This window comes from Bipolaris maydis (assembly GCF_028858645.1).
Source record: "Bipolaris maydis strain C4 unplaced genomic scaffold PSV08scaffold_5, whole genome shotgun sequence".
Taxonomy (NCBI): Eukaryota; Fungi; Ascomycota; class Dothideomycetes; order Pleosporales; family Pleosporaceae; genus Bipolaris; species Bipolaris maydis.
Genome location: NW_027093861.1, coordinates 1239968 through 1265681, shown reverse-complemented (window position 1 = coordinate 1265681; position 25714 = coordinate 1239968). Strand labels below are relative to the sequence as shown.

The following is a 25714-nucleotide window of genomic DNA, read 5'->3' as shown; positions in this document are numbered from 1 at the left end:
TCATCTGGCTCGGAAGGACCTGTTCCAGCGCTATGCCAACCCAACTAAAGCCATCTTGCTCACTGCCACCCCTCAGAGGGATGATTCCTCCAACCCCGTCGTCACCCCCAACCGCTTATCCCAAAGCGTCTCGACAATATGAAACGCCGCCCTCCGCTCATCCCAATCCTCCACGCTATCATACTGAAGCCAGCGACCCCCCCTCGCGCCGATACTCTGCACAGATGCATCGCCTCCCTCGATATCGTCTTGGGCTCTGGAAACAGCCGCATACCTAATCAGCCCGTACGCCTCCAGATCCTCGAGCGTACACGGTGTGAATAGCATCTGTCGCACATATTGCATGAGCGCCTTCCAGGAGCCCTGTGTGGAGTTCGTTGGGGGCGAATCGGTAGTGAAGTACCCCACCGCATGTCTGCCGTCGTGATAGAACCGCGGTAGGAAAAGTACGGTAATGTCTTCGTCGTTTTCCACATCCTGCTTGTGTGCTATGTCTTCTGCCAGAACGCCGAATGGTAATTTGGGAAGCCGGCCTGCGGGGGAAAGGTTGGGCAGATGGTTGATCGCTGATTGAAAGTTTATGTTGGGGAGGTTGTGTTGGGCGATGCGTACTATGGCGAGACAGATGGCGGGGTTGGTCGTTGTGCATGTGTAGATTTGGTGTTCGTACTCGGTATGCACTGGCGGTGGCCGCGGGATGGGTGTGGATGAGTAGTCAGTGCGATGCTTGTATCGCTCTTGCTCCGCTTCGTCTGGTTGCTCATCACTAGGATCCCATGCATCAGTCACTCTCAGCCCGTTGCGACGATACTCGTCAAAGTCTGTGCAGATGTCCTTGTAGTCCTCCTTCAAGGAGAGCTGTTGGAGGTAATGCTCTACGCCAGTGAGTCGTCCTGTCTTGTTCGGAGTTTCGACGCTATTCACTACTATATCACCTTGATGAGAATCCCATGGGTACTTGCGTAGCGGTTGCGGCGTTGTAGATAAATCTGGCGAAGTGGCTATATTGCCTTTTCTGGGTGTGCGCTTGACGATGACTTTGGCGATTTTCCTGGATTTTGCTGTAGTAGACGCTCCAGAAATGACGGCTGGGCGGCTGGCTTTTGGCATAGTGGCGGTGTTGTGATGTGGTCCGTGAATGAATCAGGACTGTCGGGCATCGAAAGCATCAGTTGAACGGTCTGGACGAGTGGAAAGTGCTGTTGTAAGAAGTGGTATTGTAATCTATGGATAGCGGACAGGGTCTGTGCACCACGAGTGTTTGCAGCCAACAGTTTCACTGTATATTCAAAGCACGCGCAGATCCATGGTTTGAACGATTACTATTACTATCAATCCGAGTCATCATCAGTGTCCCGTCCAAGCACTAGTGATATCTTATCGTTATCGCTGTCATCGTCATCGTCACCTTCACCTGGATCAGGAAGCTCTGGAATCGCAGAGGCGGTATGAGTAGCAGTGAAATCGGAAGTAGCTGACGCTGTCGCATCGATAAGAGAGTCTTCAAAAGGCGTGGTAGCCGTGGAAACAGGCTGTGAGGCGCGCGTAGGCTGCAGGTCATCTTGGGTTGTTTTTGCACGCTTCGAAGGAGAATGAGGGCCTTCGTTGCCGATTGGGCGCTTTGCTTCACCAGAGGCTGAGGGTTCTGACAAAAGCGTATTCCCTGAATCTGTGAATGCTGATTTCGGCGTGGAGGAGATGAATGTGTGTGCGTCAGTGTGGAGAACATCTGCCATGGCGAAGTCTTTCACTGAGGCCCCAGTATTCTCTACAAATCCATCAGCCACTTCTTCTGGAGCTTGTGGCTCAGATTCTTCCTCTTCTTCCTCTTCTTCCTCAACGTCCATGTCGTCCACTCCCTCTTCTGTATCCAGGTCTTGACCACCTAGGCGGATTACTGGCATCCGTGGCCGCAGCATGCCCTCAACGTCCCTTTCAGAAGAAAATGACCGAGCCATAAGGGGCAGAATGCTTGCTGCAGGCTTACCAAACCTTTTGCTTGGTGGAGGGTTCAGTAAACTAGCTACCATGGCCTCCTTGTGCTGTGCGAGAATTGCAGTGCGGTCTAGGCGAGCTCGCATGGAGTCGGATAAATGTTGAGCACGAATATCCGAGAGTAGCACAGGCAGAAGATTGTATGCGGCTTGGGACAGTCCCGTATAGCCTTCGAGGGTATTGCCGGGTTCCTTGGAGGCGCTTAGGAAAGCGTCTGCGTTTGCAGACGTCTGTGGCTGAGCATTGCCATTTACCTTGGCACGGCTGGGGATAGCGTTGGTTGTAGTGATAGTTGCAGCTGAGGGAAGCAGGTCATCGCAGCAGCAACGGATGAGGGGCAGGAGAGAGTCAACAGTAGACTTGTGAAGCGCAACTCCAGTTCTCTTCAAAAGAGCTGATGTTGCCACATAACATGCCGTTCTGACTTGGACCGTGTCTCTTTCCGCATTGAAGACCCAGACAAGCTGGTCAATGATGATTGGGTCCAACGCAATGGTGCTCGACTGAGACCGATGTGCTAGTGACAAAAGCACTTCGATCGCAACAACATGAACCTCCGGAAGCAAAAGCCAGAGGTTTTCTCGCTCTTCTTTGCTGACTTGCGCATTCAGGCGGATAGTGCTTTGGAAGTTTTTGGATGAAGATACAGGGATGGTGACCGAAAGCATCCTCGAGACCAGGTCGACGATCAGACCGACATCCAAGTAGATAGTGCTTGAAGTGGGACTCTCTATGAACTCTTTCAGGAGATACATGAGTCCCAGCAGTCGTTCACCACCAGCGAAAATGCCCGACCAAGGTGAAAGACCTGAGCTTGGCTCCAGATCCTGGGTTTCATCATTGATGGTATGGCCATTCGCCAAGGGTGCTTCACGGGAAGTAGATTGCCAATCTTCCACTACCGCACGGAAGACATGATCTGCAGTTTGGTGGGTGCTGTTGACTACATTTTTGACGGATTTTGTCCAGTCCTCACCAGAAGTGCCCTTTGGTGCACAGTGAGGTAACTGCACATAGAGTTGGCGCGCAGCGGAAGCAATATCGGATGTAACCCCATACCTGAATCCAGAAATTTCTTCTTGACTCAGCTTGGTGGACGGGGTGGGCGCAACCAAGCGGGCTAGGAGTGGGTGGAGCTGTTTGAGGTATGATCGAAAGACTGTGGGATGTCGGGGTAGCAGTTGGCTGAAACTGTCTAGGACGGTCAACAGCAAAGAATCCGGTACATTAGCCGTATTGGCTATCTGCAGTCCCGCTTGTACGAAAGGCGTCAGAGATGGAGTGGTGATTTCACGGACCAGCGTCGGATATTCCCTCGTCAGAAAAAAGATGCGTGTCAGGGTGATGATGCACAGTTTCTTCGAGGAGGGTGGGTCCGGCTTGTTGAGGAATCCCAAGAGACCGCGAACCCAGGGCAGAGTCTTTTGCAAAGTTTCCCAACCTCCGACTTCGATGGTCGCTTTGATCAAGACAATGGCGCACCATCTTCCGTGAGGAGTGCGATCTTGAAGAAGAGTAGACAGGAGGGTGCGGTACTTGTGGACGGCGACAGAGTATTCGGAGGAAGTGGCTTTTGTGCCTGAAGCCTGGGGCGACGAAAGAATTGTCCTGCACGAGGCCAAGGATGCAGCTATTGCAGGCACGTGCTGGGTAAGTTGGGAGGTTGGTGTAGATGAGATGCGGAAGCTGAGCGCCCGCAGCGTCGCGAGTTCTGCAGCAAGGGGCGCCATGACGAGCTGGTTCTGCCGTGTCTGAATAGATCAACCCAGCTCGTCTCTTTTGAGCTGAACTGCAAGAACAGTATCTCGTCAATTCAATGGCAACAAAAAAGTTTGGACCTCGGCGGTCGCGTCGGCCCGTGAAGCGCTAAGACGACAGGGATGTGGGGACTAATCCGGCTGGGTGGGACCAGAGCTGCAGTCGGTCTGTGACATGTGGATGGCCATGGCCGCTGCGGTCGCAAGGAATATTACTACTCGAACATGACTGTGCGTGTATTGCGACTTTGCGTAGTGCCAAAGGGATATCTTTAACATCATGGTGGTATGTTGCCCGCCATATTGCTTTGTGTGTCCAGGGAGCAGCCACTTCCTCCAGCGCAACGTCATTTCTCTGCGCCCAAAGCTTACAGCAGCACAGAACGCCCCTGAGAACGAGAAAGCGAAGCGCTACATCCAGCAATTGGACGAGGCCAGATGTGCTGGACGATGGGCCGATGTACCTGAGCTGTGCAGGAAGGTAGAAAAACACGCACCACACCGGAAGTGTCAGCAAACCCTGTTCCCTTTACATGCTGTGACTGAGGGTTAACGTCGGATCAAGGCCTCACCATCACAGCCCGCTCCGAAACACAGATAGCCGCCTATAGTGCCCAGCGCCCCTCGACCGCCTCCTCGACCGCCTCTGCTGGGCTGTCGCAGATTGTCCCTTCGCTGCTTGCCGCCATCGACGAAGACAGTAGCCACGACCAGGATGTCTTCCAGGCAACCGTGTGTATTGCGTGGACACACTACGTACTCGATGAGCATGCTCAGGCCGTATCGCGGCTTCCAAACGACTTTGGAGTCGTTGCAACAGAGCTGTCGGGCGAGGCAGGGGGCTCGCTACATGGATGGTCCCGGGTCTGCTTGGTAAAGGGCTCATACATTAAAGGTACATACAACGCCTTTCCTTCCCAGAAGCAAATCCCGGGTCTGACGCGGTACAGGTTCCGCTCTCGAAAAGACAGGCGCAGTCGGCGAGGCAGTCACGGCCTACTCATCCATAATGCCATGGCTGTCCAGTGCCATCACACCCAGCACCGAGTCCGCCCAATTCCACATGTGGGGTGAACATTCCATTGTCCGTCTCTGCCAGCTCTCCGACCAGTCTACGAGCACTGGCGGAAACGTCACCGCCTTCGATGCCCTGCGAACGTACCGATATTGGGCCAAGTTCTGGGATGCCTCATCCAAAAACAATACAACCGACATAGCCGATTCGGCACAGCACCGACGACAGGCATGGAAAGCATACTATGACTCGCTCTCCATCATCCTGCGTCGAAACCTTCCGTACGAGCCTGACTCTACGCCCGTCATTGCAGAGAAGCCTTCTTCAAACTCTCGTTCCGACATACGATTACGGCAGCGAGCAGAACTCAAGCGAGTGGAAACTATCTATGAAAATCTTTTGATCAAGGAGACAAAGTTTCCCAAGGCCAGCGAAACCAATCACGAAGTTGAATCATGGGTGGACTCTGTCATGGATAACTGGCGTCTACTCTGCGGCCCAACATGGTCCGACGAGGATCTTGGTGAAGGAGGCAAGGAGGGCGTTGCTCGAGGTGTACTTGATGTGAGTGTCCAACGAACAATTTTACTCAGCGGTACTGACGCTATTTAGATTCTCTATCGAGCAGCCACCAAGACCTATCACTCTACCCAAATACTGCGCAATCTGTTCGTCGTCCACGCATCGCTCGCCGAGCCTGAGTTGGCCTACAAAGCCTACGATGCTTACGTGGAGATCATCCAGCGGAACAAGGACCGAGCGGAAAAGAGCGGGGAACCCGAAGCAGGTATAGACGATGACGGCACCGTCTTGCGAACGTCAGCAGAAGCCATTAGGATGCTTTGCCGCTGGGGATCCAAGAAGGAGGCCGAAAAGGCGCTCGAGATTGGCCACAGTATCGAGCACTGGTTGGAACAGGCAGAACATCGTCGTGCAGCAAAAGGTGATGCCTCTACTGCCTCGGCAGAACCAGTGGTTGAGCCCTTGGCTCTGGCAGCAGCATACTGTGCCATCGGCGTGAGCCAGGCTCACTGGGCACGGCTTACTTACGATGTTGAAACACGTTCAAGCATCCAAACCAAAGCTGTACAGTACCTTCGTAAGGCGCTTTCACCACAGCTTGGCGACGAGAACAATGTGGAGGCTCTTTACGCGCTAGCCTTAGTGCTGGCAGAAGTGCGAGACATTCCAGGCGCAATCAAGATTGCCAAACGTGCCTTGTCCTCAGGCACTAAAGGTACCGCGATCAGTGCTGACGGAGTACTTTCCGATGGTATTACCAGCGAATTTGGCCGAGAGCGCAAGCTGATGCCAGTATGGCACCTTCTTGCTTTATTGCTGACATCGCGGTCTGATTTCGCTGCCGCCGAGCGAGCTTGCGAAGCAGCTTTTGAGCAATTTGGTGATCCTACTGTTATGTTCGGCCGTGGTGACTCGGGCGCCTACCGTAGTGAGCATCTGAATGATGCCGTCGGCCAAGATAGCCCCGACTCGGGCGTCGTGGATCGCATGGAGCGATTTGAGAAGAGCAATATTTTGCAGATTAAGATGACGCAGTTGGCGCTTCTCGAAATCACAGATGGTGCCACTGTAGCAGTAGATGGGTGCGATGAATTGCTGGCGTTATATGGTCGACTTTTCGGCGACCCGACGGCAGATGTGATCAAGCCTCCAACTCCTCCTGCAGCTTTGGCGCCACCCAAAACTGCTATCGGCACTGGGCGAGGGAGCATCTTTCGGGGGAGAGGCTCGGTCAGGGCGCAGCAAGACAACGCCGCTCGCAATGCATCCGCTGTCAGCTCAAAAACAGCTACCACACAGCCAGATCAGGCTCCGGCTATCCAAGTAACCAACAACGAATCTGCGGCAGATCCCAATTCCCACCATCGACATCATCTCTTTCATCACAAACATGAAGATGGACAGGCTGGCGTTACGCGAACTGCAAGCAAATTGCAGAAGCGGCGTTCACGTTCGGCGAGTCTTGGCAAAGCCTCTATCCCGGAGACTGATCTAGCCCAAGGAGCTCCACCGCTTCCAGAAACTGCGTTTGATGGCTCTGCTCTACCTGATGTTTCCATGAAATCCAATGAGAATGGAGAGAGACCTCTGAGATCTATCCCTCATAATCTCGACCATTCCGCTCCACCGCTAGCGCACGATCACCCACCTAGGCAAGACATGCGCTTGCCTTCTGTACTCCCGCGTGCAGACTATGTGCCTTCTGATCCTTACTTCTCGAAGATTCAAGAGCGTCGACAAAAGGTCTCATTACTGGTCAGTATTTGGATCTTCATCTCACGGCTATATGCAAGGGCACATATGTTCCTGGACGCAAGAGAAGCTGTAGCGGAGGCATTAAAGTTGGTGGAGACATTTGAGGCAGAGGTATCTGTAGAGTCGGCCACAGCAAAAGCACTTGCAGACAAGGGGTGGGGTGGCGGGAAAAGTGTGGAAGAGCTATGGGCCGACGTATTTGCTGCAGTAAGTGATGAAGCTCATGATCCCAGAACATTCGCTAACTCTGATCAGCGCGGAGAGCTACTTGTTGCTCAATCGATGCCTCATGAGGCTCGCGCAGACTTTGAACGAGCTCTGCAACATTTCCCCGATCATCCTGAAGGTATCGTGGGTTTATCAAACATACTTTTGGATATCTACAAGGAGGCTATACCCCTGGAGCCGGTCAATGCTACAGCCACATTGTCGCCGTCTCGGCCAACCACGGCCGCTTCCATTCAAACCAGTCCGTCTACAACAAGGTCGCAATATCTAACCTCGCACATCCCTTCGGCTGAGAATCAGCTTTCTCCTCCCGAGTTGACTCGTCTTGCAGCGCGTGATCGTGCATTTGGGCTGCTCTCAACCCTCACGAAACTTGGCGCTGGTTGGGACTACTCGGAGGCATGGTACGCGTTGGCCAGAGCTTACGAGGAGAGCGGACAGATCGAAAAGACAAAGGAAGTTCTCTGGTGGTGCGTGGAACTTGAAGATACGCATCCTATGCGAAGTTGGAACAGTGTAAATACTGGCGGCTTCGTGTTGTAGCTTATATTAATATTTATGTCTGGTGGGTTTGATAACTCGTCAGTGCTGTCGATTGCGATCGCACCAGGTAGCAGTGCCTGTAGACCCAATGTCCGACAAAGTGTGACGGAAAGACAAATTCTTCTTCTTCGCAAACTAGCATCTACCGTGTCCAAAGTCGTGGGAAAGCACCCAGCTAAATCTCATCCCCTGATATACTTTGCCTTGACAATAAGCGGAGGCTTCTCCCACAGGACATATACCCTCTGCTTGATCCAATTCCGACTCTCCTCACACAATTCAAAATCAAAATTCCACAAGAGTTTTGCAAGAATGATTCGCATCTCATAATTCGCAAGACTAACACGATTAAATTGGACGTTAGCGAAAAGCTTGATCTTGTTTTTTTAGCTGACTTTTGTCGAAAACAAAACTTACTTTTGCCCGATACAGTTGCGTGGCCCGGTCGAGAACGGGTTGAAAGCGTCTTTTTTGTCGCCATCGTAGCCAGTGCCGGGAAGCCAGCGCTCAGGAATGAAGGAGTCTGGGTCTTTGAAGTTCGAGCTGTAATGATAGGCAGCGAGTTGGGAAACAGCAACGCGAGTCTGGTTTGTGAAAAAAAAAGGTTAAATTGGAACAGAAGATAGACGAAGACTGAACGTCTCGAAATGTTTGTCATGATGTTTTTTGACTTACATTCTCTGGGACCCACTGTCCGTCGATGGCGTTGCCGCCCTTTGGAGTCTTGCGGAAGAGAGGAATGGGAACGACGGGGTGGACGCGCAGACTCTCCTTGATGCATGCGGCCATGAAGGATAGGTGTTGCACTCTATCGAGAGTCAATTCATCCTCGCGCAGAGCACGTACTTCTGCCTGGAGCCTTTGCATCTGCTCTGGATGCGTGAGACAGAGGTAGAAAAGGATGGTGAGTGTCGAAGCCGTTGTCTCTGTTCCTGCAACCATGAATGTTGCAGCATCGGCCACCATGATCTCTTTTGGTATCTCGTCTTGCTCATTCTTGGTCATGACCAGCGACCAGATATCCGGTTTGCCAATGTCGATTCCCTTTGCGAGTCGCTTCTCGACACGCTGGGCAGAATAGTTGTAGTGTGCTAGTGCTGCAGCTTTGAGAGACGCGGGTGTGATGGCTTCGATTAAACGCTCAATGATTGGGTATTCCATGATGATGCGCTTAATCGACGTCAATCTTATGCTGCCAAAGATCTGTGCGACCCATTCGCTCAACTCGGATTGCTCAAGTAGACCGAGAGGCTCCCCGAATGTCAGGTCTGCCATCACGTCAAACGTACAGCAGTTGAGCAGCTTCTGGATGTCCACTTTGCTGTTTGAATCGTTTTTGGCAGCTTCCTTGACAACCTTGACGAGCAAGTCAACATAACCGAGAATCACAGGCTCTTGTTTCCTCAAGGCTTTTTCGCTGAACGCGTTCTGATACAATCTTCGTCGGGGCCTGTGGACTTCTGTCCTATATTCCGAGGCCAAAGATCGCATGCCTTTAAGGTTTGGTGGAAACATTAACGGATCCTTCCGATTCTCAAGGCGTTTCCCAACTGAGGAGCCGGCAATGTCTCTCCAGGCCTCGGCTGTCACGAAAGACAATCGATCAGGTGAAAGGCGGACAATGTCTCCGTACTTTCTATGCATTTCCTTCTGCCATGCAGCTTCCTCGCCCTTTAGACATTTGTAATGATAAAAAAATCCGGTAGCTGCAGCAATTTTTGGGCCCGGGACTTTGATTGCAAATCAGCAAAAGCACTGTACGGGAAGTAGAAAAGACCTCTTACATTTGCGGCAAGGATGGAAGAAGACATTGTAAATAGCAAGGAGGAAGAATTGAAGGATGGCCTGGGTATTTATTTAGTAAATTCGAAAGGGAAAGTGCAGAGGGGTTGAACTGACGCCTCCAATAATCCAGCCCACAAGAAGCAGTACGTTCCCCATCCAGGATGTCAAAGGGGGTGCAGCACCCCAAAATAATCTTATAGCAAAGTTGAAAAACAAGCTACAAACTTAACGTAGCAAAAGTCAGGGCCGGTAGCAGTGTGAATTCTGCCCAAATGCCCTTGAGGTCTTTGAAGTAGAAGAAGAGTGGCGGTCGTAAAAGAGAAGACCATCAGGCGATGTTATATATACTTGCTCAGAATTATTATAGGTCCTTGTCGTTAAGGGTCGCAGATCGTTGATCGTGGGTCTGTTAGAAACGCGGAGCATCGGAGGATAGACGGAGATCTGCCCCTTGCGCACCTACTCAAATTATCGCGCACATTGGGCATGCCAGAGCCCCACATTCGCGGGTTGCGAACCTGGTTAGGTTACTTTCAAGGCCAGTTTCTTTTTTTCAATAGGTGGCATCTTTGTCAACAATGCACACTCGTACAAGGTGTCGCAGTGATGACGTAACCAGTGGCTAGAGCAGCTAGGAGAGGCAAGTTTCCCCGCGGGTTGGATGTTGAACAGTATGGTTTAGGAATCTTAGCTGGTTCTCTGGGAAAAAGGTAATTTGCTTCTTCCAAATGACCAGAAAAGATTATATTTGGCAACCAAACACGTAAGCTTGATAGTTGAATAGTCTCCATTTAGTTTTGGCGGATCTTGTTCTGGCCGATGTTTGTACATAATATGCAGCAACAAATCGCAGACGGAGGAACGACTGCCGAGAACGACTAACGAGAAACCTGCGAGTTCATATTTAGTGATCCATATGATAAGTAGTCGCTTACCAACGGCAAGCAAGCTAGTATAGTGTTCTAAGGTCACCGTCCGAGAAGATTTGCGTGACAAAGATGTGGATGCGCTAAACCAAAAAGGTAGGTAGGTAATGTATTGCTTGATTGCCGGCTCGGAAACGACCAGTTCCGAACTAATCATCCGGTTGGACTGAAGGTTTTTGTAGGGGAGAGATATCGTGTTGTTAATCTTGAGTTTTTAAGTTAATAGTAGTAAGCACTACGGAACAGGGTTCATGCCAAGACGCTATTCAGCCACTTCATCTTTGAATGTGGCTCGATTGGCTGCAAAGACTACAACTGAGAGAGGTGCGAAGAGCAGAAGCATAGCTTGTGCCATTATGCAGCCTACTTCTATTGTGCCGCTGCACAGGGTTACTAGTGACCCTTAGGCAAAAGCTACCATTCAGGCCAACGAATATAAGGTGGAGACTTTCGTGTACAGAGTAAACCATGCAATCCTACAATTTTTAGTTCATTATATCTCTTCTGCTATACTCTACCCTTTAACTCAGCGTCGGCGTGCACCAACGAAGGTGAAGGTGAAGGTACTTGTAGTCCGCCAGAGTAGGACTTGTGGGTTCTGCACTCTCTACACCCGCTCACCACAAAATGTATCACTCTCCTCCGGTAACACTGAGCTGGAAACTCTTACCCTTCAACCACTAAGTAGGCAAGTATTGAATTCAAAGCGAACCCAAATCGATCTCCGCAGGTCTACTCTTCACCATGAGCTTCTGACGAGGGTCAACCGCAACTTCCGTTCCCGAGCAAAATCTCGGGAATCGTCCTTGGTCGGGTACAAACTTCCAATCGTACTTGATCAACAAGTGCATAAGAACGATCTTGATCTCATTGCTCGCAAAAAAGCGGCCAGGACAAATATGCTTTCCGTATCCAAATGCCAAGTGTTCGGGTGACCCCGTGACATAATGCCATTTATTCCGGTTGATTTCGCGGAGCTGAACAAACCGATCGATATCGAACTTCTCGGGATTGGGATAGAGTTCGGGGTCGTCCATCTTGGATTCGACGGCGAGTTTGAAACCCTTGGGGATAATGGTGCCGTCGGAAAGCGTTACGTTGGCCACGGCTTGACGCATCATGGCGACTGTCAATGTCAGTTTGTGTCAGAATACTGAGTATAGAGCGGAATTACTTACCATTGTTAAGTGTGTTCATGCGTTGAGACTCCTTCAAGGCACTATCCAGCAGCGTCATCGAAGACAGCGATGACTTTCTCAACCCATGTTCTGATAAAACTGCAACCAACTCTTTTCTCAGTCGGTCGAGAGTGTTTCCAGTTTCTTTCTCACTCCCGAGAACATCAAGCATGAAAAACGATATTGTTTCGGTAGTTGTGTGCAGTGCCGCCGTTGCGAAATTGAGTTGAAGACTGGCAAAATCAATCTTGACACCCTTCGCCCGGGCTTTGTCATCAACCCAACTAATCATATCAGCAGTCTTCTCGGTGATCTCTCCTGTAGCCTTTCTCCGGATGCGGTCCTCAACGACCGGGTTAATGATTTCTCGAGCCTTAGTAACTTGTTGTCTGCACAGCTTAAGCTCAGGAATCCACCATTGTACAATGAACCGTAGGAATGGAGGTACAGCACGGAGTTTTTGGGCTCCCCGTACAAGATTCAAAGTGTAAGTCACGGCTATCTCAAGCCATTCCTGGTTTGTTGCAACTTCCGGACCAAGAAAAACAAGGGTAGATACCCGGGCGATGATAGTGTAGATGAACGGTTTTAGGTCTATAGATTTCCAGTCTTGCAGGAAGAATTGTCAGTGTTATGGTGTGGCTTTGGGGGTGGGAGCAGTATATACCTGGAACATTACCCAGCAAATCTTTGACAGCGGCGCCAACTTCGACATTCATGTCTCCGGCAATAGCATCTAATGATCGGGTAAGATCGAGCCGGACGACGTCTTGCATGATGTCATGGAAATCAACGGTTGCAATAGGATTCAATCCTGGATAGGTAGCCAGAAAGTCCTATCAACTAGTCAGTGATATTCCATGACGAAATGATCCCAGACAGCTCCACTTACAGCTACCAAGCTTTTTCCGAATTCAAGCTCCTTCATATTCCGAATCTCATGCGCGAATGAGTTTGGGATGAAAACAACAGGTCCGGTAGGGGACCATGTTGCTATGGCTCTTTTGACCTGTAAGAATTGTTAGGACGTATACCATGTTACCTATCCACACATGTAGTACCTTTTTCAATCCTCCGTAAAGAACCTCCTGGCAATTGGTGATCCATTGCTCTTGCTGTTTGGACCGGCTCTTGAGGGCATCGCTAGTAAGAGCATACCATGTCGCGTTTGTAGTGGCGCGTCTACTATAGAACGCAAAGTAGAAAAGGCCTAGAGAACACGCCACCACCGATGTGACGATTGAAGCAAGCGACGTATCGTTGGTGAACCGAGCGAGTAATTCCGCAACACTATTTGCTAACGCCATGGTCTATTGGAATGTTGTGAAATTCGTTTAGGCAACAGAAGTGTACTGGGTGGTTTCCGATTTTATGTAGATAGAGGTCATTAATCGGAAGTAACATCTCCTCCGTTTCCGTGCCCACTATCTATTGATTACGAAGACGGAGGTACGATTCCGGCCTTGAGTCCCCATAGGTTACTGTGGTTTAGCACATTCGACGGAACAAGACATAGTGTCTGGGTTCTCAATCGATTGGCACATTACAGGCCGAGAATTAGTGCTAGGCAATTTTATCTCCGACTCGATCTGTCGACCGAAAGGCGGTAGCCTTTACTCTATGGCCGGCCAATGATAGTGCCAGTTAAATGCAGTAGTATGTCAGGGAGGGCTCCTAGCAGAGCCGAGCACGCAGCTACACGCGCCTACCACGCTGCCAGAAAGGCAGGCACAAGACAACAAAGCTCTGTTGTTGTCTGCGTAGCTGATACTTAAGCTTACGTTCGGAGTACTATACGGACCCGCACCTTAACGCCTAGCGTCCGCGCTACTAGCGCTAGAATAAGCCTTACGTTCGGAGTATACAGACCCGCACCGTAACATGTAACGGATTTAGTATCTTAAGGCAATATCGATAACGGCGTATACTTCATCAGTATGTACTCACTTAAGTAAAGGGTAAAACATTTGTATCAGCCATGGGTAGGTATCTTGTTTCCAAGGATACAGATCGAAGACATCGCATTGCGGGTTGGCACATACGCCGGAACACGTAGGGATCACAATTACGTGTATTACTGGTGTTTTGCAATCAGCTAGGAATCCTCGTCTAAATCTGTTAGTATTTGACCAATAAAAGGAGACAAGGGCTTCTTTTTTTACTTTTCCTTATGCCCTTGATGATGTTTGTTAAGCAGTTTTTCAGCATCTTCAAGCACTCTTCACAGTACATAGCTCTCTATTAGAAAGTTACAATAGAAGAGCGTATAGACAGCTATGTAATAGTATAATATAGGAAGGACATTTTTGGTATAGAAAATCAACTAATCTGGCATGAACTACTTTGCAACGGACCCCATATTATTCGCCAGGTGTGAAAGTGATCTGCAAGGTAGTTTCGGGTCCAGATTTTTCCTTGATCCGAGCCGGCTCTAACTTGGTGAAATTCCCTCTCGTCTTTCGGAGGAACAGATGCTGGCATTTCTTGGTATAGGGGAGCACTAATATTTCAAGTTGGGCGTGCCCCTATCAATGCGTTTCATAACTTAACTGTGTAACACGCGATCAAGCACTATGTAAATTGAGCATGCAAGGTATTGCATAACGGAAGGCGTTCCGGTGATGGAGTGCAGATGGTTTTCCCGGAGGCGGTGGTGCTCCCGGAGGTGGTGGTGCTCTCGGAGGCCGGAGATAAAGGTGTCCCCGAAGGTCATAGCATCTCGCATGGGTGTATAGAGCAATACAGCGCTTTTGCAGTTAAAGGTCTGTGTAATTTGATGAGTATATAAGATGGCTGATCAAACCTCCTGCAATCCTCATTACACACCTACAACCGTGCCTTTCCCACGCCCTCCTCCAACGTCCGTTCCACCGCAATCTCACTCGTCATCAAGATACACGTATCTTTCAGACTGGGCACACGATGTCTCTTGTTGACCACTTGATAATCCTCACTAACCAGCATGTCTCTGAAATGCAGTATACTGGGGTAATGCGCTAGTGCAATCTCATCCCAATCATTGTTGCTGCCTGCGGATATTCTGTTGATGGGTTCGCCATTGACATGTGTGACATTTCCGACTATCTTTGCGTCTCCGCCATGCCTGGAACCAATGGAACGTGCAAACGCAGAGCCGTACTTGAGATATTCCTCTTTCATGCCAGGGTTGAAAGCAAGCAGATTGAACATTGAGACTGCACCTTTGGCTTCTTTGGAATCGCTGTTTACAAAGGATTGAATCCACATATTCAATTCGTCGCTCAGTTCCAAACTTTGGCTCGATTGCGTCGTTTTCTCGTTAACATCTTGCTGAAGCATGGGTACAGTCTGGGGATCTGGGTGTAGAAGTTTGGTGTTCTTTGAGGCGAAGTTGTTTACTAAGCGCGAGGGTACACCGGCTGTTACGCTCCAGTGATGCTCGATAAGGTTGGTGAGATTTGATGGCAGAACGTCTGTGGAGGGCAAAACGAGGAGGAGGTCCCAGTGGATGTTTCGAGCGAGAAGGTGTTCGGTTGAGAGCTTAGTTGGGAGAATGATCCAGCGGACGACACGGGATACGACTAGAGGCGAGACATCGGTTGCTTTGAGCGTGGAAAGAAATGTTAAGACGGAATTTGGTGTGGTGTGGAGCGCGAGTAAGTGTAGCGTGCAGAGAGGCATTTTGATACATATGTATGTGTTTGTTAAGAATAGCTTCAAATATTACATGTGCACAAATGAAGTTGCGGGGATCCAGATTCAAGAGGTTGGAGAAGACACAACATTTGGAGGTTGAAATGCATGACGTAAGTTCGAACGGCTTTGCCGAGGCTCATGTCATGGTGAGGAGTCGTAGTGGGAATGCGAGTACGCTAGACACACTCACCTAACCGAAACTAAAGTCTTGAGAACTTGAACAATTTCGACTATTCTGCACTAGTTACATCTACTTTAGAATGCGCCCTTCAGCCGCCTCCTCAGCGTGCTGCCGGGTACGACCCAGCAGCTTGGCTTCATCATCGATAATCTCTGGCAAGAGGTCAAAGAGACTCTTTTGTTTAGGCGTCCATCCAAGCAGCTTCTTAGCTCTGATAGCCTTGCAACGGGAGTTGGTGCCCCAGAGGTAACTACCGAATGGTCTCATTTGATCCGCTTCTTCTTTGCTCACATTATCAATTCCTTCATGGTTGATGAGTTTGTTCTTGAAGGCAATGTCGGCAATCTTGCGTCCGATGTCACCCCAGCAGAATTCTCCGTTCTCTGCAAAGTAGTATCCTTCCTGGTTCCAGGTGGCCTTGCCGCCATCAGGCGACAGAGCCGCTGTTACAAGAGCGAGAAATAGTTCGCTGAGATCTTGGACGTGCACCTGGGTCCATCGATTCTTTCCCTCTCCTACGACGAAACCTTTCATTCGTTTCAATGTGGCCGCAGTCATGTCGTACGCTTGCACACTGCGCTTGTTGTCAGGACCGCGCCCTGGTCCATAGATACAGGGAGGGCAAACAATGGCCGATTGGATGTTGCCCGACGATGCCTCGTGGGATCCCAGGATAACCTTGTCAACGTTGCGATGGACAGCGGTATCCGGGAGTGAAGTAACTTCAGTGATATTGTCCCAATCATCAAAGACCTTTTCTCGGGTAATACCGTACGTATTCTCTCCAAAATCGGCAAATGAAAGGATGCCGGTGCCAGAGGTGTGGATGAGATACGACTTTCGCCCACTGCGAGCAAGGCCAGCAACCAGTGCCTGGGCAGAAGCCAGGTGGTCGCAATCAGCACAATGAAGAACAATGTCTGCATTGGAAGCTTCCTCGGAAAGGAGATCAGTGCTGTCTAGCGTACCATAGACGAGGCGAGTCTTGGGGTATTGTGCAGCGACTTTGGCGCCTTTGTCGCTATTGCGGACTAGGGCGGTAATCTCGAGATCAGGGTAGGTGTTTGCAATGGCATAGAGGGCGTCGCCTCCAATGTAGCCGGTTGCGCCAGTGCTTGAGGTTTGTCAGTACGCATTTCATGTCAAGCTCACGAGCATGGTAAATACATGAAGAGTTTTGGCATGTTGAATAGCTCTGTAGTGCTTGTACCGTGTAAGGCAAGTATCAAAGGAGGAGGATGGATGTAGGTATTGGATGTGTGTTGATGAATTCATGTTGCAGTCAGGCTTATATAGCTTTCTTGGACGTCACCGATTCGTGGGTTTCTAGCGTGAACTCCTCGTTGATTATCAAGCAGATTACGAGCAATTTGCTTACTACGTACCTACAGCTGAAAAAATGCACCTGGTGTCTTTGTAATATCTTGGTCTGCATGCATATCAAATCCTCCGTGGGGGAGATATGGAGACAGGAGGAGATGGAATGGTAGTGTCCCATGATGGCAGTGAAGTGCCCAATGCAATGTGGTGGTGGGGTCTACTACGCCTGCTTGCGTACACCTTGTCCAAGGTGCATTCTATCCCAAGAAGAGATCGCGCAATGCATGATATGACGCAAAAAACAGATTCTGTTTCTAGGGACTTCCATGTACTTGTTCTGTGGTCCGAGAGAATGCCGAAGGGGATGTTGGTGGGGGTCGTTGGCTGCAGTGTCCATGCATAGTGTACTGAGTCCTGTACTGTATTATACGTACCTACGTACCTGAGGGGTTGCGCTCAAGCCACGTCCTAGCTTGAGCCACAACCGCGTCACCATGGAAGAGCGTGCAACACCACGACTTTGCTAAACGGCGACGTGAAGATTAATCAGAGCCTCTTTAAACCGCGAAGAACAAGCACTCGCCCTCATGGACGTCATTCAGGCCGTCTCCGGCTATATCACCAAGATGGTGTCAGCCGGGGACAGTGCGGCAACCGGCACCTCCGCGGCCAAGATGAAGATCCTCCTGCTCGACAACGAGACTGTGGGTTTGTCTGCTCTGCCGAGTAGCTGCGTGGTAGAAGCTTACATGGCATAGGTCTCGATTCTGTCCACAGCGACGACGCAGTCCGCCCTCCTCAACCATGAGGTCTACCTTACCGAGTACCGCTCCCCCACGACCCATGACGCGATACATGGCTAATGCTGCGGTAGCCGTCTGGACAACCAGAATCGCGAGAAGATGCGACATCTCCGCTGCTTATGCTTCGTACGGCCCTCGCCCGAGTCCATCCAGAGCCTGATCGAAGAGCTGCGAGAACCCAAGTACGGCGAATACAATATATGTGCGTTTCCTACGTGGGGCCCAAGCCCACGGGGCAATTGTTGACACCAATAGACTTTAGCAACATTATCAAGAAGTCCTCTCTCGAGCGTCTTGCCGAAGCAGACGACCATGAGGTTGTACGTGCTGTCCAGGAATATTTCGCAGACTTCCTCGTAATCAACCCCGATCTAATGTCCCTTGGCCTCGGCTTTCCCGACCACCGCATATGGAGCACCAGCCCAGATGCCTGGAACCAAGATTCGTTACAGCGATCAACGGAGGCTGTCATGGCACTTCTATTGGCGCTCAAGAAGAAGCCGTTGATCAGGTATCAAAAGAACAGTCTGCTTGTGAAGAAGCTAGCGACCGAGGTCCGATACCACATGACCCAAGAGGATCAGTTGTTCGATTTCCGCAAGACAGACACACCGCCCATTCTCCTGATAGTCGACCGGAGGGACGACCCCGTCACACCACTGCTGACGCAATGGACGTACCAGGCAATGGTACACGAACTGCTCGGCATACACAACGGAAGGGTTGACTTGCGCGACGTGCCGGACATACGGCCCGAGCTCAAGGAAATCGTGCTATCGCAAGAACAAGACCCCTTTTTCAAAAAGAACATGTATCTCAACTTTGGTGATTTGGGTCAGAACGCCAAGGAGTATGTCGAGCAGTTTGCATCCAAGCAGCAAGGGTCTCAGAAGCTCGACTCTATAGCAGATATGAAGCGCTTCATCGAAGACTTTCCAGAGTTCCGCAAGCTCTCGAGTAATGTCACAAAACACGTCACACTGGTTGGAGAGCTGAGCAGGCGGGTTGGAGAGGAGAGTCTACTGGACATTAGTGAGCTGGAGCAAAGTCTGGCATGCACAGACAACCATTCCAACGACGTCAAGTCACTACAGAAGATAATACAGGATCCGAATGTGCCAGCCAACAACAAGCTGCGGCTTGTTGCCATTTACGCGTTGCGGTATTCCAAGACGTCTTCCAACTCGACAGCTATGCTGCTCGATCTGCTTGCTGTCGCGGGAGGCCTGTCGCGGCAGCGCATCAACGTGATCACAAAGCTCATGGCTTATCACGACTCGCTGCAAGTCACGACTGGGGCGGGGGGCGTCCCTGATTTGTTCCAGGCCGGCTCCTTCTTTGGCGGTGCACGAGACCGACTAAAAGGCCTAAAGGGCGTGGAGAATGTCTACACGCAGCACTCGCCCCGCTTGGAAGCGACGCTGCAGGACCTGATCAAAGGCCGCTTGAGCCAGCAAGTGTACCCGTTTGTGGAGGGTGGGGGGTCGACCAAGGACAAGCCGCAGGACATCATCATCTTCATGGTAGGGGGGACGACATATGAAGAGGCCAAGATGGTGGCGCAGGTCAATGCCAGCTCGCCGGGGGTTCGCGTTGTGCTTGGGGGCACGACGGTGCACAACAGCACGTCGTTCTTGGAGGAAGTCGAGGATGCTGTCGACTCGTGGCCTGAGCCGGCTCCGACATCAGCTGCGGCGCGGATCAAGCGCGAGCTGGGGAGATGATGGAGGGCAGGCCGTCGGCTGCAAGGACAGCGTTGGGCTGGGTTTGCGCGATAAAAGCAGCATGTACTATTGGGCTGGGCCGGCAAGGATCATGGCGTCTGGCGTTGAGGCGAGCGGTAGGAGGAGCCGGCCTATGTATGTATGTATGCATGTATGTATGTATGTATGTCTGTCCCTAGGACGTAGTATGGATGCCGCATGCATGTCTAGGCCGACAGCGGTGCCCAACAGATGCCATGCCGGCGCGCCTGGCGATGAGGCGTGCCCCGCAGTCAAGTGAAGCACGCACGAGGGCGTCTGAGTGCATGGGCGGTCGCGCGGCGGCGCCATGCAGAGGGTCGGGTGTAGACTAAGGAGGGTGTCGAGGGGTGCAAGCCTGGTGTTCGCCTGGCTGGTACCTTGCATGGGCGCACAAGGCGGCGAAAAGTCTGCTCTTGGCCTGTCGCAGCCGGGCAGGTCAGTCGTCCGACAAGGCTGAACGAACACACACACACGACGGCCGGGGTCGACGGCGGGCCGACTCCCGACTCCTCTCCTCTCCATCACCTCAGCCACCCTCCCACCCCCGACCCCATGGCGCAAACATGACGATCGTGAGACATGCCAGAACAAGCACAGGTCTTGCAGTCTCGTGTGGTCCGCCGGAGAAATCCACGCCCCATCAACTCGTGCGTCGAGTGCCGCACACGTAAGTCGCGATGCTCAAAGACGCACCCCTGCCAAAACTGCACCGCCTTTGGCCGCGAGTGTGTCTTCATCACCGTCCCTGAGAGCGTGGCGCGCAAGAAAGAGAGGGAGCAGCGCGAGCGCGCCCAGAGCAAGGCTGCTGCCGCCGTCACCGTCCCAGACTGGACAAAGAACCTCCCCGTGCGCACCCAAAGTAGTGCAAGCCTGCCCGACGGCCATGAAAACGCAAATTCCGTCGACACCACCACCCCCGGCACTCCGCCGCGAGACTACGAGTGGGAGGCCTACCAGCAGGATGTCGAGCCCGAGACAGACGCCTGGGAGCGTCTGCCCGCAGAGCCCGAGGAGACGCAGGACGACGTCTACGAGGATGAAAACGACGACGAGGACCAGATCGCCACCGATCTCACCATTCGCATCGGGAGGATGATCATCTGCGAAAATGTCACTGGCTTCTTCCGTCCCCAGTATGCTGAAGAGGTATTGTCTACCTCTTTCTGTTTTTTTTTGCTCCTTTTTCTGCTTCCTGAACACAAACTGAAATGCTGTGCAGCTTGGCAAGCTTTTGTCCGAGGGCTTCACCCAGTCTTCATCAGTCGCAGGCCAGCGGGCAACACAGTCATCGGCCCTCTTATCAGCCGAGCAGATGCCCTCACTTGCTCCCTCCTTGAACTTGCTACTAGGTGGCTCATTGTCTCTTCATCAGCACGACGATGTAGATCCTCCACAGCTACCAACCAAGATGGAGGCAGACGCCTTGTTCCAGCGATATGCCCAGGCAGTCAGTCCGCTCGCCCATGTTCTGCATCTGCCATCCTTCAAGCGCCTGTTTGAGCGCTTCTGGATGAATCTTGAGATTGGCAACCCGAACCAGAACTCGTGTACTGCTTTGATTCTGGCCGTATGCATGGCCGCAGCTGCATCCGTTTCGCCTTTACAGGCAAAGTCGCAGTTTGGCATCACAAAAGAAGATTTGTTCTTGAGGCTGCAAAAGGCCACGGAACGAGCGCTGCTACGCGCCAATTGGGCCAAGACGTCCAACATACGCACTTTGCAAGCTTTGACCATTTACTTGGTATGTCGTTGATCTGTAACTGCAGCGTCGAACGTTTGTTGACAATGATAGATACCACTTTGTCGAGCCCAGATATCTCGGGCGACGTCTGTTGTAGTGGGCGCACTTGTTCGCTTAGCACAATGCATAGGTATCCATCGTATGAGCCATAGTTCAGCCAACAGCCTAACTCCTCTTCAACGGCACGTTCGATCCTTATTATGGTACCAGATATGTTTCTTGGATTTCAAGACGGCAGAGGCCCAAGGTCCCCATCCATCTATCCGATCAGACGATTTTGACATTGCCTTGCCGTTGAACGTCGACGATGACGTCTTTGAGTTTGGCAGTTCGAGCTGGCAGCAGAATCCTACTTCGAGAAATGGCTGGACAGACGTAACGTTATCGCTCATCAGGTATGAGTGCAATGAGATTCATCGTCTCATCTTCCGCGGTAGAATCGAAATGGATCGCAAGCACATTACGCTGCACGATCTACGTGCTCGGGTAGAAGCAAAGAAACGCCAGATCCAGTCCAAGTACCTGCAATACCTCGATGCAAATGTCCCCATTCAGCGTTACGCGGGCCTTGTTGCCACGCTACTCATGTCCCGCTGCGACTCGATGCTTCTCTACCGCCATCTGCCTCAAACTTCGCTGCAGCCACGATCCGAGTCTGAAAATCGCCTACGCGACGTACTCCTTACAGCTGCTCTGACGACACTAGAGATTGGCGCAACGCTCGACACGTTGCCATCTCTTGCTCCATGGGCCTGGTATTCCACAACCTACCAGCAATACCACGCCGTGCTTCTCCTCCTGACAGAGCTCTACCGCACGCCCGATCTCCCCCGTAAGGAGCGTATGGCCACGATTATTGATCACATTTTCGGTCACTGCTATGGCGTCGGGGTGCGAGAGCGTTGCTCGGACCTTTTGTTCACAGTCAAGGAGAACTTGGAAGCGTTTTACGTGATGAAGGGGTTCGACAAGAAACGCCAACAGATTGCGCCCCAGCAACACCCTACGCTGCAACCTCTAACATCGTTTGGAGGCTCCGTCACAAGTCCCAGTTTTGGCGGTGGGGGCCACCAACACACGCAGTCTACGTCATCATCGTCGCATCTTCACGGGCAGCTGCAGCGGACGCCTACCACCGGGACGCTAGACGGGTTGAATGTGGATTTTGACAGTATATTAGGGAGTTTGAATGGCGGTGGCAGCAATGGCGGTGGCAGCGGTGGTGTAAATGGCAGTGTACAAGACGAGTTTGACGTGTGGGCTGGCATGGGAGCTGCAGGAGCACAAGATACAGGCGGTGCCATTTTTGTGCCTGTTGATCCGGCCACTCATCACAATGAGTTTGGGACTGCGAGTCCGAATGGAGGGTTGCAGCAATGGGTAAGTTTGTTGTCCCCCCCTCCCCCCCTTCCTTTTTTTCTTGATTTACTATTTACTAATACATTCAACTAGGAAAACTGGAATTTTCCAACGCAGCAGCAATGATGATGATGATGATCATGTCAAGAGCGAAGATTTTTTACCGAGTTGATGTTGATGCCCGTTTGTCCATTGGAAAGACTTATTAGACCAACCAACGTAAAAAAAAGAGTAAGGAAGAGAGATACATGTCATTATCCTACCACATTCAACAAACACACACACATAAAAGATACACACTTGAATTCCCCAAAAATAGACCATTTTAACTTGCTCTTCGTGAGACACAAGGTTTATGTAAATCTCACATGTTCCACAAGTATACATATTTTTATCTCCTTGCCTCCGAGCGAGGGACAGACAGAGAGGGGGCCGGGCTCCTCCAGCACCCCTGCAACAGCAACAAGACCCTTTCGTATCGTATCCGGATAAGAGTACATAACTAGCGCCAAATCTATGAATAGTTCCCCCCCCCCGGTCCGGTCGCTCCACAATCCACACGCGATGACGACGCTGGGGCTCCGAGGTTAGGTGATTTTCTCGGATTAAAAACACACACACACACACACACACACACACACACACACACACTAATTGCACTTGAATGGCCAAATTGTATTTCTAGAAATAAGGAGCAAGAACGAGAAAAAGGGGGGAAAGGGAAAGGGCGTTAAAAGTAAGTAAATGAATAGTGTGAAAGAGAAAGGATTTATGCACGTCATGTCAAAACTCTAAGTATTTTTTTTTTTGGAAAAATGTCGTATTTAGAGAAAACCTAACCCAACCCAACCCATTGCGTGACCTTGGCTCTAAAAAACGCGCGCCCCCGCACCCCCTAACCCACTCCCCGTTTATAACGTTTTATTTGTTTGCACTTATAACCAACGAAACGAAGGCAGAGAGACTGTAGTAAAAGAGAGAGAAAAAATTGGGGGAACTAGAGTTTACCAAAAACACATGTACACAATCAAAGACTAGAGGAGAATTTGAGAAGTGGAAAAAAAAAAGAACAAGTATTAAATACGCCCTAGTACGCCGAAGACTGCACTGCAGTCTTCCATGACAATGAAGAAAATGATCCCAACCTCTTCCCAGTCAATCCTTTTTTTCTTCTCTTCAATTGCTTTGCTCTCCTTCCCGACCAAACGCAGTGAAGACATGTCTAGTGTAGCGTTGAATGACGAAATACTACCAAGTCGGTGTAATCCACATGCCGCGTCAGCAAGGAACAAGACAGATATGCGAAACAAGATCAAACTAGACTTCATCAAGGATACTAGTAGCGCGTCACTTGAGATTCGCTCAAGGTGCTTCGCTTCATCGGTGGAGGTGGCGGCGGCTTCTTGGACCTCGATGGGGGTGGTGGGGGAGGAGCCTTTTTAGCGGTGCCGCCCTGTTCCGCCGCCGTCCAGCTTGCAGCCCGAGACACGACGTTACCGCGCCCGCTGCCTATGGACGAAGTGGTGTCGGGGCTAGGCGGTGACCTGTCGCGTCTGTGCCCACTTCCATTTGATGGCGCATAGTCGTCGTCATAATCATCACCAAAGGTGTTTTGCTGGTTGCTGCTAGTCTGGCGGACAGGACGAAGGTTACTACGACCAGCGGATATGACGGAGGATTCGGTAGGCGCGCGAGACAGTTTGCGAGCCGGCGAGTCGTCGCGGTAGCTGTTGGAATCATCGTACGTCGAGGTGCGGCTAATAGAAGGACGCAGAGCATAGGTACTCTGGGAGGGGCTAGGGCCTGGGGAGCGACTTCGCTGTTTGGTCAGTTTGGGAATCGTCATTCGTGGCACCTCAGGTTCCGGCTCTTCCTCGACCGGGTTGAAACGTTCGGCGTAACCGTGGGCGGTATTGGACCGGGAGCGCGAGGGACGGGATGGGGTTGCCCTAAGGTCCCTGTGCATTGTGTCAGCTCTGTATTGGTCGCCCTGCTGATCAGTATTTGCTTACTGGACAGGCCACTCGCGCTTGACATTGAGCAAGATCTCACGACAGCGATCGTAGTAGCTCAGCTCTGCCTCGAGGAAAGCGGTGAGGTCTTGGACCATGTCGACTTCTGATTCCTTGATGTCCTGCATCCTTCGGAAGACCTCCTCGCTAGTCTCCTCGTATTTTGCCTTTTGCGAACGGAGCTCTTCCTCCATGCGGAAATCTTCCTTTTTGGTCTTTTGCATCTTTGAGAGTGAGGTGTCATAGGCCAGGCGACGTTGCTCGAGCTTCTTACGGGTAGCCTGGATGCGATTAGCTCATGTGAGAAGAATGACATGGCTTCGAGATGGCGACGTACCTGGTACTCTTTCATCTGGACCAGAGAGCGGTCAAGACCCTCGAGCCATGTGGAAGTGGCGCTCTGTATATACGTCTCTTGAACTCTAGCCAGACGCTCGTTTGCTCGACCCAGAGCTGGTTGGGGTTAGCAGGAGGAAGGCAGGAAAGAGCGAGTGAGGCGAGGGCGTACATGATAGGCAGGTGCCGAATTCCGAGTCTGGCTCAAAGTCCTCGCCGTGGGAGACCATGGAGGAGCCCAGATGGCCACCTGGAAGCTGCTTCTCCTTGTCGGCGCCCTCTGCGCGCCTGGAGAGCGACTTGACGTAGATGGCCATGGCGGCGTGCATCTTGTCCATGCCTAGGAAGGGGAGGTCAGCATGGCGTGGGGCGAGGGCAGCAAGCATGCATACCTTCATGGCGCAGGTTCATCTCCACCTCGAGGGCCTTGAACTCCTCGGACAGGCCTGTACGGGCCTCGGCGCCCATCTTCTCGTTTGTCCATTGCTTGAGGCGGTCGAATTTCTTGTTGATGTTCATGGTTGCAGTGCAGCGAGGGTACAAGTGGCCAGAGTGGAAGGAATGAGCAGCAGAATGGCGAGGCGGGGAGGCGGTGGGTGGTGAGAGTAAGTGCTGGGCCGTGTGCAGGGGTGCGGATTGCGCGTGCACCCAAAGATAGAGCCGGGATGGGGGTGGCGATCAGTCTGCAGCGAAACGAGGGCGAGTGGGCGGGGGAGAGAGTGTTTGGGGGGGGGGAGATGAAAGGGAGGGACAAACGGAGGACGGACAGCAGGCGGGCGTAAATTGACGAGCAAGGAGCGGCAGTGAGTCGTAGTATATGGATGGATGGATGGATGGA

At 51.5% G+C, this 25714-nt stretch overlaps 9 protein-coding genes across 9 annotated transcripts; 2 read left to right on the top strand and 7 right to left on the bottom strand.

The window, feature by feature from the left end:
- Window positions 1-72: 72 nt before the first annotated feature.
- PSV08DRAFT_350278 (uncharacterized protein) lies at window positions 73-1110 on the bottom strand (the record flags this gene model as incomplete). Its single annotated transcript, XM_014226656.2, has 1 exon — window positions 73-1110. The coding sequence occupies one exon, from the start codon at window positions 1108-1110 to the stop codon at window positions 73-75; it is 1038 nt and encodes a 345-aa protein (XP_014082131.2).
- Window positions 1111-1310: 200 nt separating this feature from the next.
- On the bottom strand, window positions 1311-3765 carry PSV08DRAFT_200138 (rRNA processing/ribosome biogenesis-domain-containing protein). The gene has a single exon (XM_014226657.1). The coding sequence runs from the start codon at window positions 3723-3725 to the stop codon at window positions 1332-1334; it is 2394 nt and encodes a 797-aa protein (XP_014082132.1). The 5' UTR covers window positions 3726-3765; the 3' UTR covers window positions 1311-1331.
- A 177-nt stretch (window positions 3766-3942) lies between these two features.
- Window positions 3943-8055, top strand: PSV08DRAFT_37009 (uncharacterized protein). Its single transcript, XM_014226658.2, has 6 exons — window positions 3943-4038; window positions 4135-4261; window positions 4318-4647; window positions 4703-5331; window positions 5380-7251; window positions 7300-8055. The coding sequence occupies exons 1-6, from the start codon at window positions 4033-4035 to the stop codon at window positions 7813-7815; spliced, it is 3480 nt and encodes a 1159-aa protein (XP_014082133.1). The 5' UTR covers window positions 3943-4032; the 3' UTR covers window positions 7816-8055.
- PSV08DRAFT_388483 (cytochrome P450) lies at window positions 7998-9756 on the bottom strand (the record flags this gene model as incomplete). The annotated part of the gene is made up of 5 exons (XM_014226659.1): window positions 7998-8154; window positions 8233-8399; window positions 8491-9545; window positions 9600-9660; window positions 9715-9756. 5 exons carry the CDS (start codon window positions 9754-9756, stop codon window positions 7998-8000), a joined length of 1482 nt encoding a protein of 493 aa, XP_014082134.1.
- Window positions 9757-11227: 1471 nt separating this feature from the next.
- Window positions 11228-13011, bottom strand: PSV08DRAFT_177657 (cytochrome P450; the record flags this gene model as incomplete). Its single annotated transcript, XM_014226660.1, has 5 exons — window positions 11228-11634; window positions 11705-12313; window positions 12384-12540; window positions 12597-12713; window positions 12766-13011. 5 exons carry the CDS (start codon window positions 13009-13011, stop codon window positions 11228-11230), a joined length of 1536 nt encoding a protein of 511 aa, XP_014082135.1.
- A 1483-nt stretch (window positions 13012-14494) lies between these two features.
- On the bottom strand, window positions 14495-15496 carry PSV08DRAFT_36998 (uncharacterized protein). Its single transcript, XM_014226661.2, has one exon. It carries the CDS (start codon window positions 15362-15364, stop codon window positions 14531-14533), a length of 834 nt encoding a protein of 277 aa, XP_014082136.1. The 5' UTR covers window positions 15365-15496; the 3' UTR covers window positions 14495-14530.
- On the bottom strand, window positions 15477-16821 carry PSV08DRAFT_288188 (uncharacterized protein). Its single transcript, XM_014226662.2, has 2 exons — window positions 16728-16821; window positions 15477-16674 (listed from the first exon to the last, which is right to left on the bottom strand). The coding sequence occupies exons 1-2, from the start codon at window positions 16742-16744 to the stop codon at window positions 15630-15632; spliced, it is 1062 nt and encodes a 353-aa protein (XP_014082137.1). The 5' UTR covers window positions 16745-16821; the 3' UTR covers window positions 15477-15629.
- Window positions 16822-17415: 594 nt separating this feature from the next.
- PSV08DRAFT_408966 (vacuolar sorting-associated 45) lies at window positions 17416-22844 on the top strand. The gene is made up of 9 exons (XM_066093812.1): window positions 17416-17584; window positions 17639-17703; window positions 17755-17885; window positions 17939-19338; window positions 20026-20574; window positions 20648-21169; window positions 21221-22379; window positions 22449-22549; window positions 22622-22844. The coding sequence occupies exons 1-9, from the start codon at window positions 17468-17470 to the stop codon at window positions 22652-22654; spliced, it is 4077 nt and encodes a 1358-aa protein (XP_065949334.1). The 5' UTR covers window positions 17416-17467; the 3' UTR covers window positions 22655-22844.
- A 1020-nt stretch (window positions 22845-23864) lies between these two features.
- PSV08DRAFT_370201 (uncharacterized protein) lies at window positions 23865-25395 on the bottom strand (the record flags this gene model as incomplete). The annotated part of the gene is made up of 5 exons (XM_014226665.1): window positions 23865-24486; window positions 24541-24821; window positions 24878-24993; window positions 25049-25216; window positions 25269-25395. 5 exons carry the CDS (start codon window positions 25393-25395, stop codon window positions 23865-23867), a joined length of 1314 nt encoding a protein of 437 aa, XP_014082140.1.
- Between the last annotated feature and the right edge of the window lie 319 nt (window positions 25396-25714).

Coding starts and splice junctions, on each gene's coding strand:
- PSV08DRAFT_36998 (XM_014226661.2), bottom strand. CDS start 15,364: ATGCCTCTCTGCACGCTACACTTACTCGCGCTCCACACCACACCAAAT.
- PSV08DRAFT_408966 (XM_066093812.1), top strand. CDS start 17,468: ATGGACGTCATTCAGGCCGTCTCCGGCTATATCACCAAGATGGTGTCA. Junction 17,704..17,754: donor CATGAGGTCTACCTTACCGA/GTACCGCTCCCC, acceptor ATGCTGCGGTAG/CCGTCTGGACAACCAGAATC. Junction 22,550..22,621: donor ATGGAGGGTTGCAGCAATGG/GTAAGTTTGTTG, acceptor ACATTCAACTAG/GAAAACTGGAATTTTCCAAC.
- PSV08DRAFT_200138 (XM_014226657.1), bottom strand. CDS start 3,725: ATGGCGCCCCTTGCTGCAGAACTCGCGACGCTGCGGGCGCTCAGCTTC.
- PSV08DRAFT_37009 (XM_014226658.2), top strand. Junction 4,262..4,317: donor ACACGCACCACACCGGAAGT/GTCAGCAAACCC, acceptor CGTCGGATCAAG/GCCTCACCATCACAGCCCGC. Junction 4,648..4,702: donor AAAGGGCTCATACATTAAAG/GTACATACAACG, acceptor GACGCGGTACAG/GTTCCGCTCTCGAAAAGACA.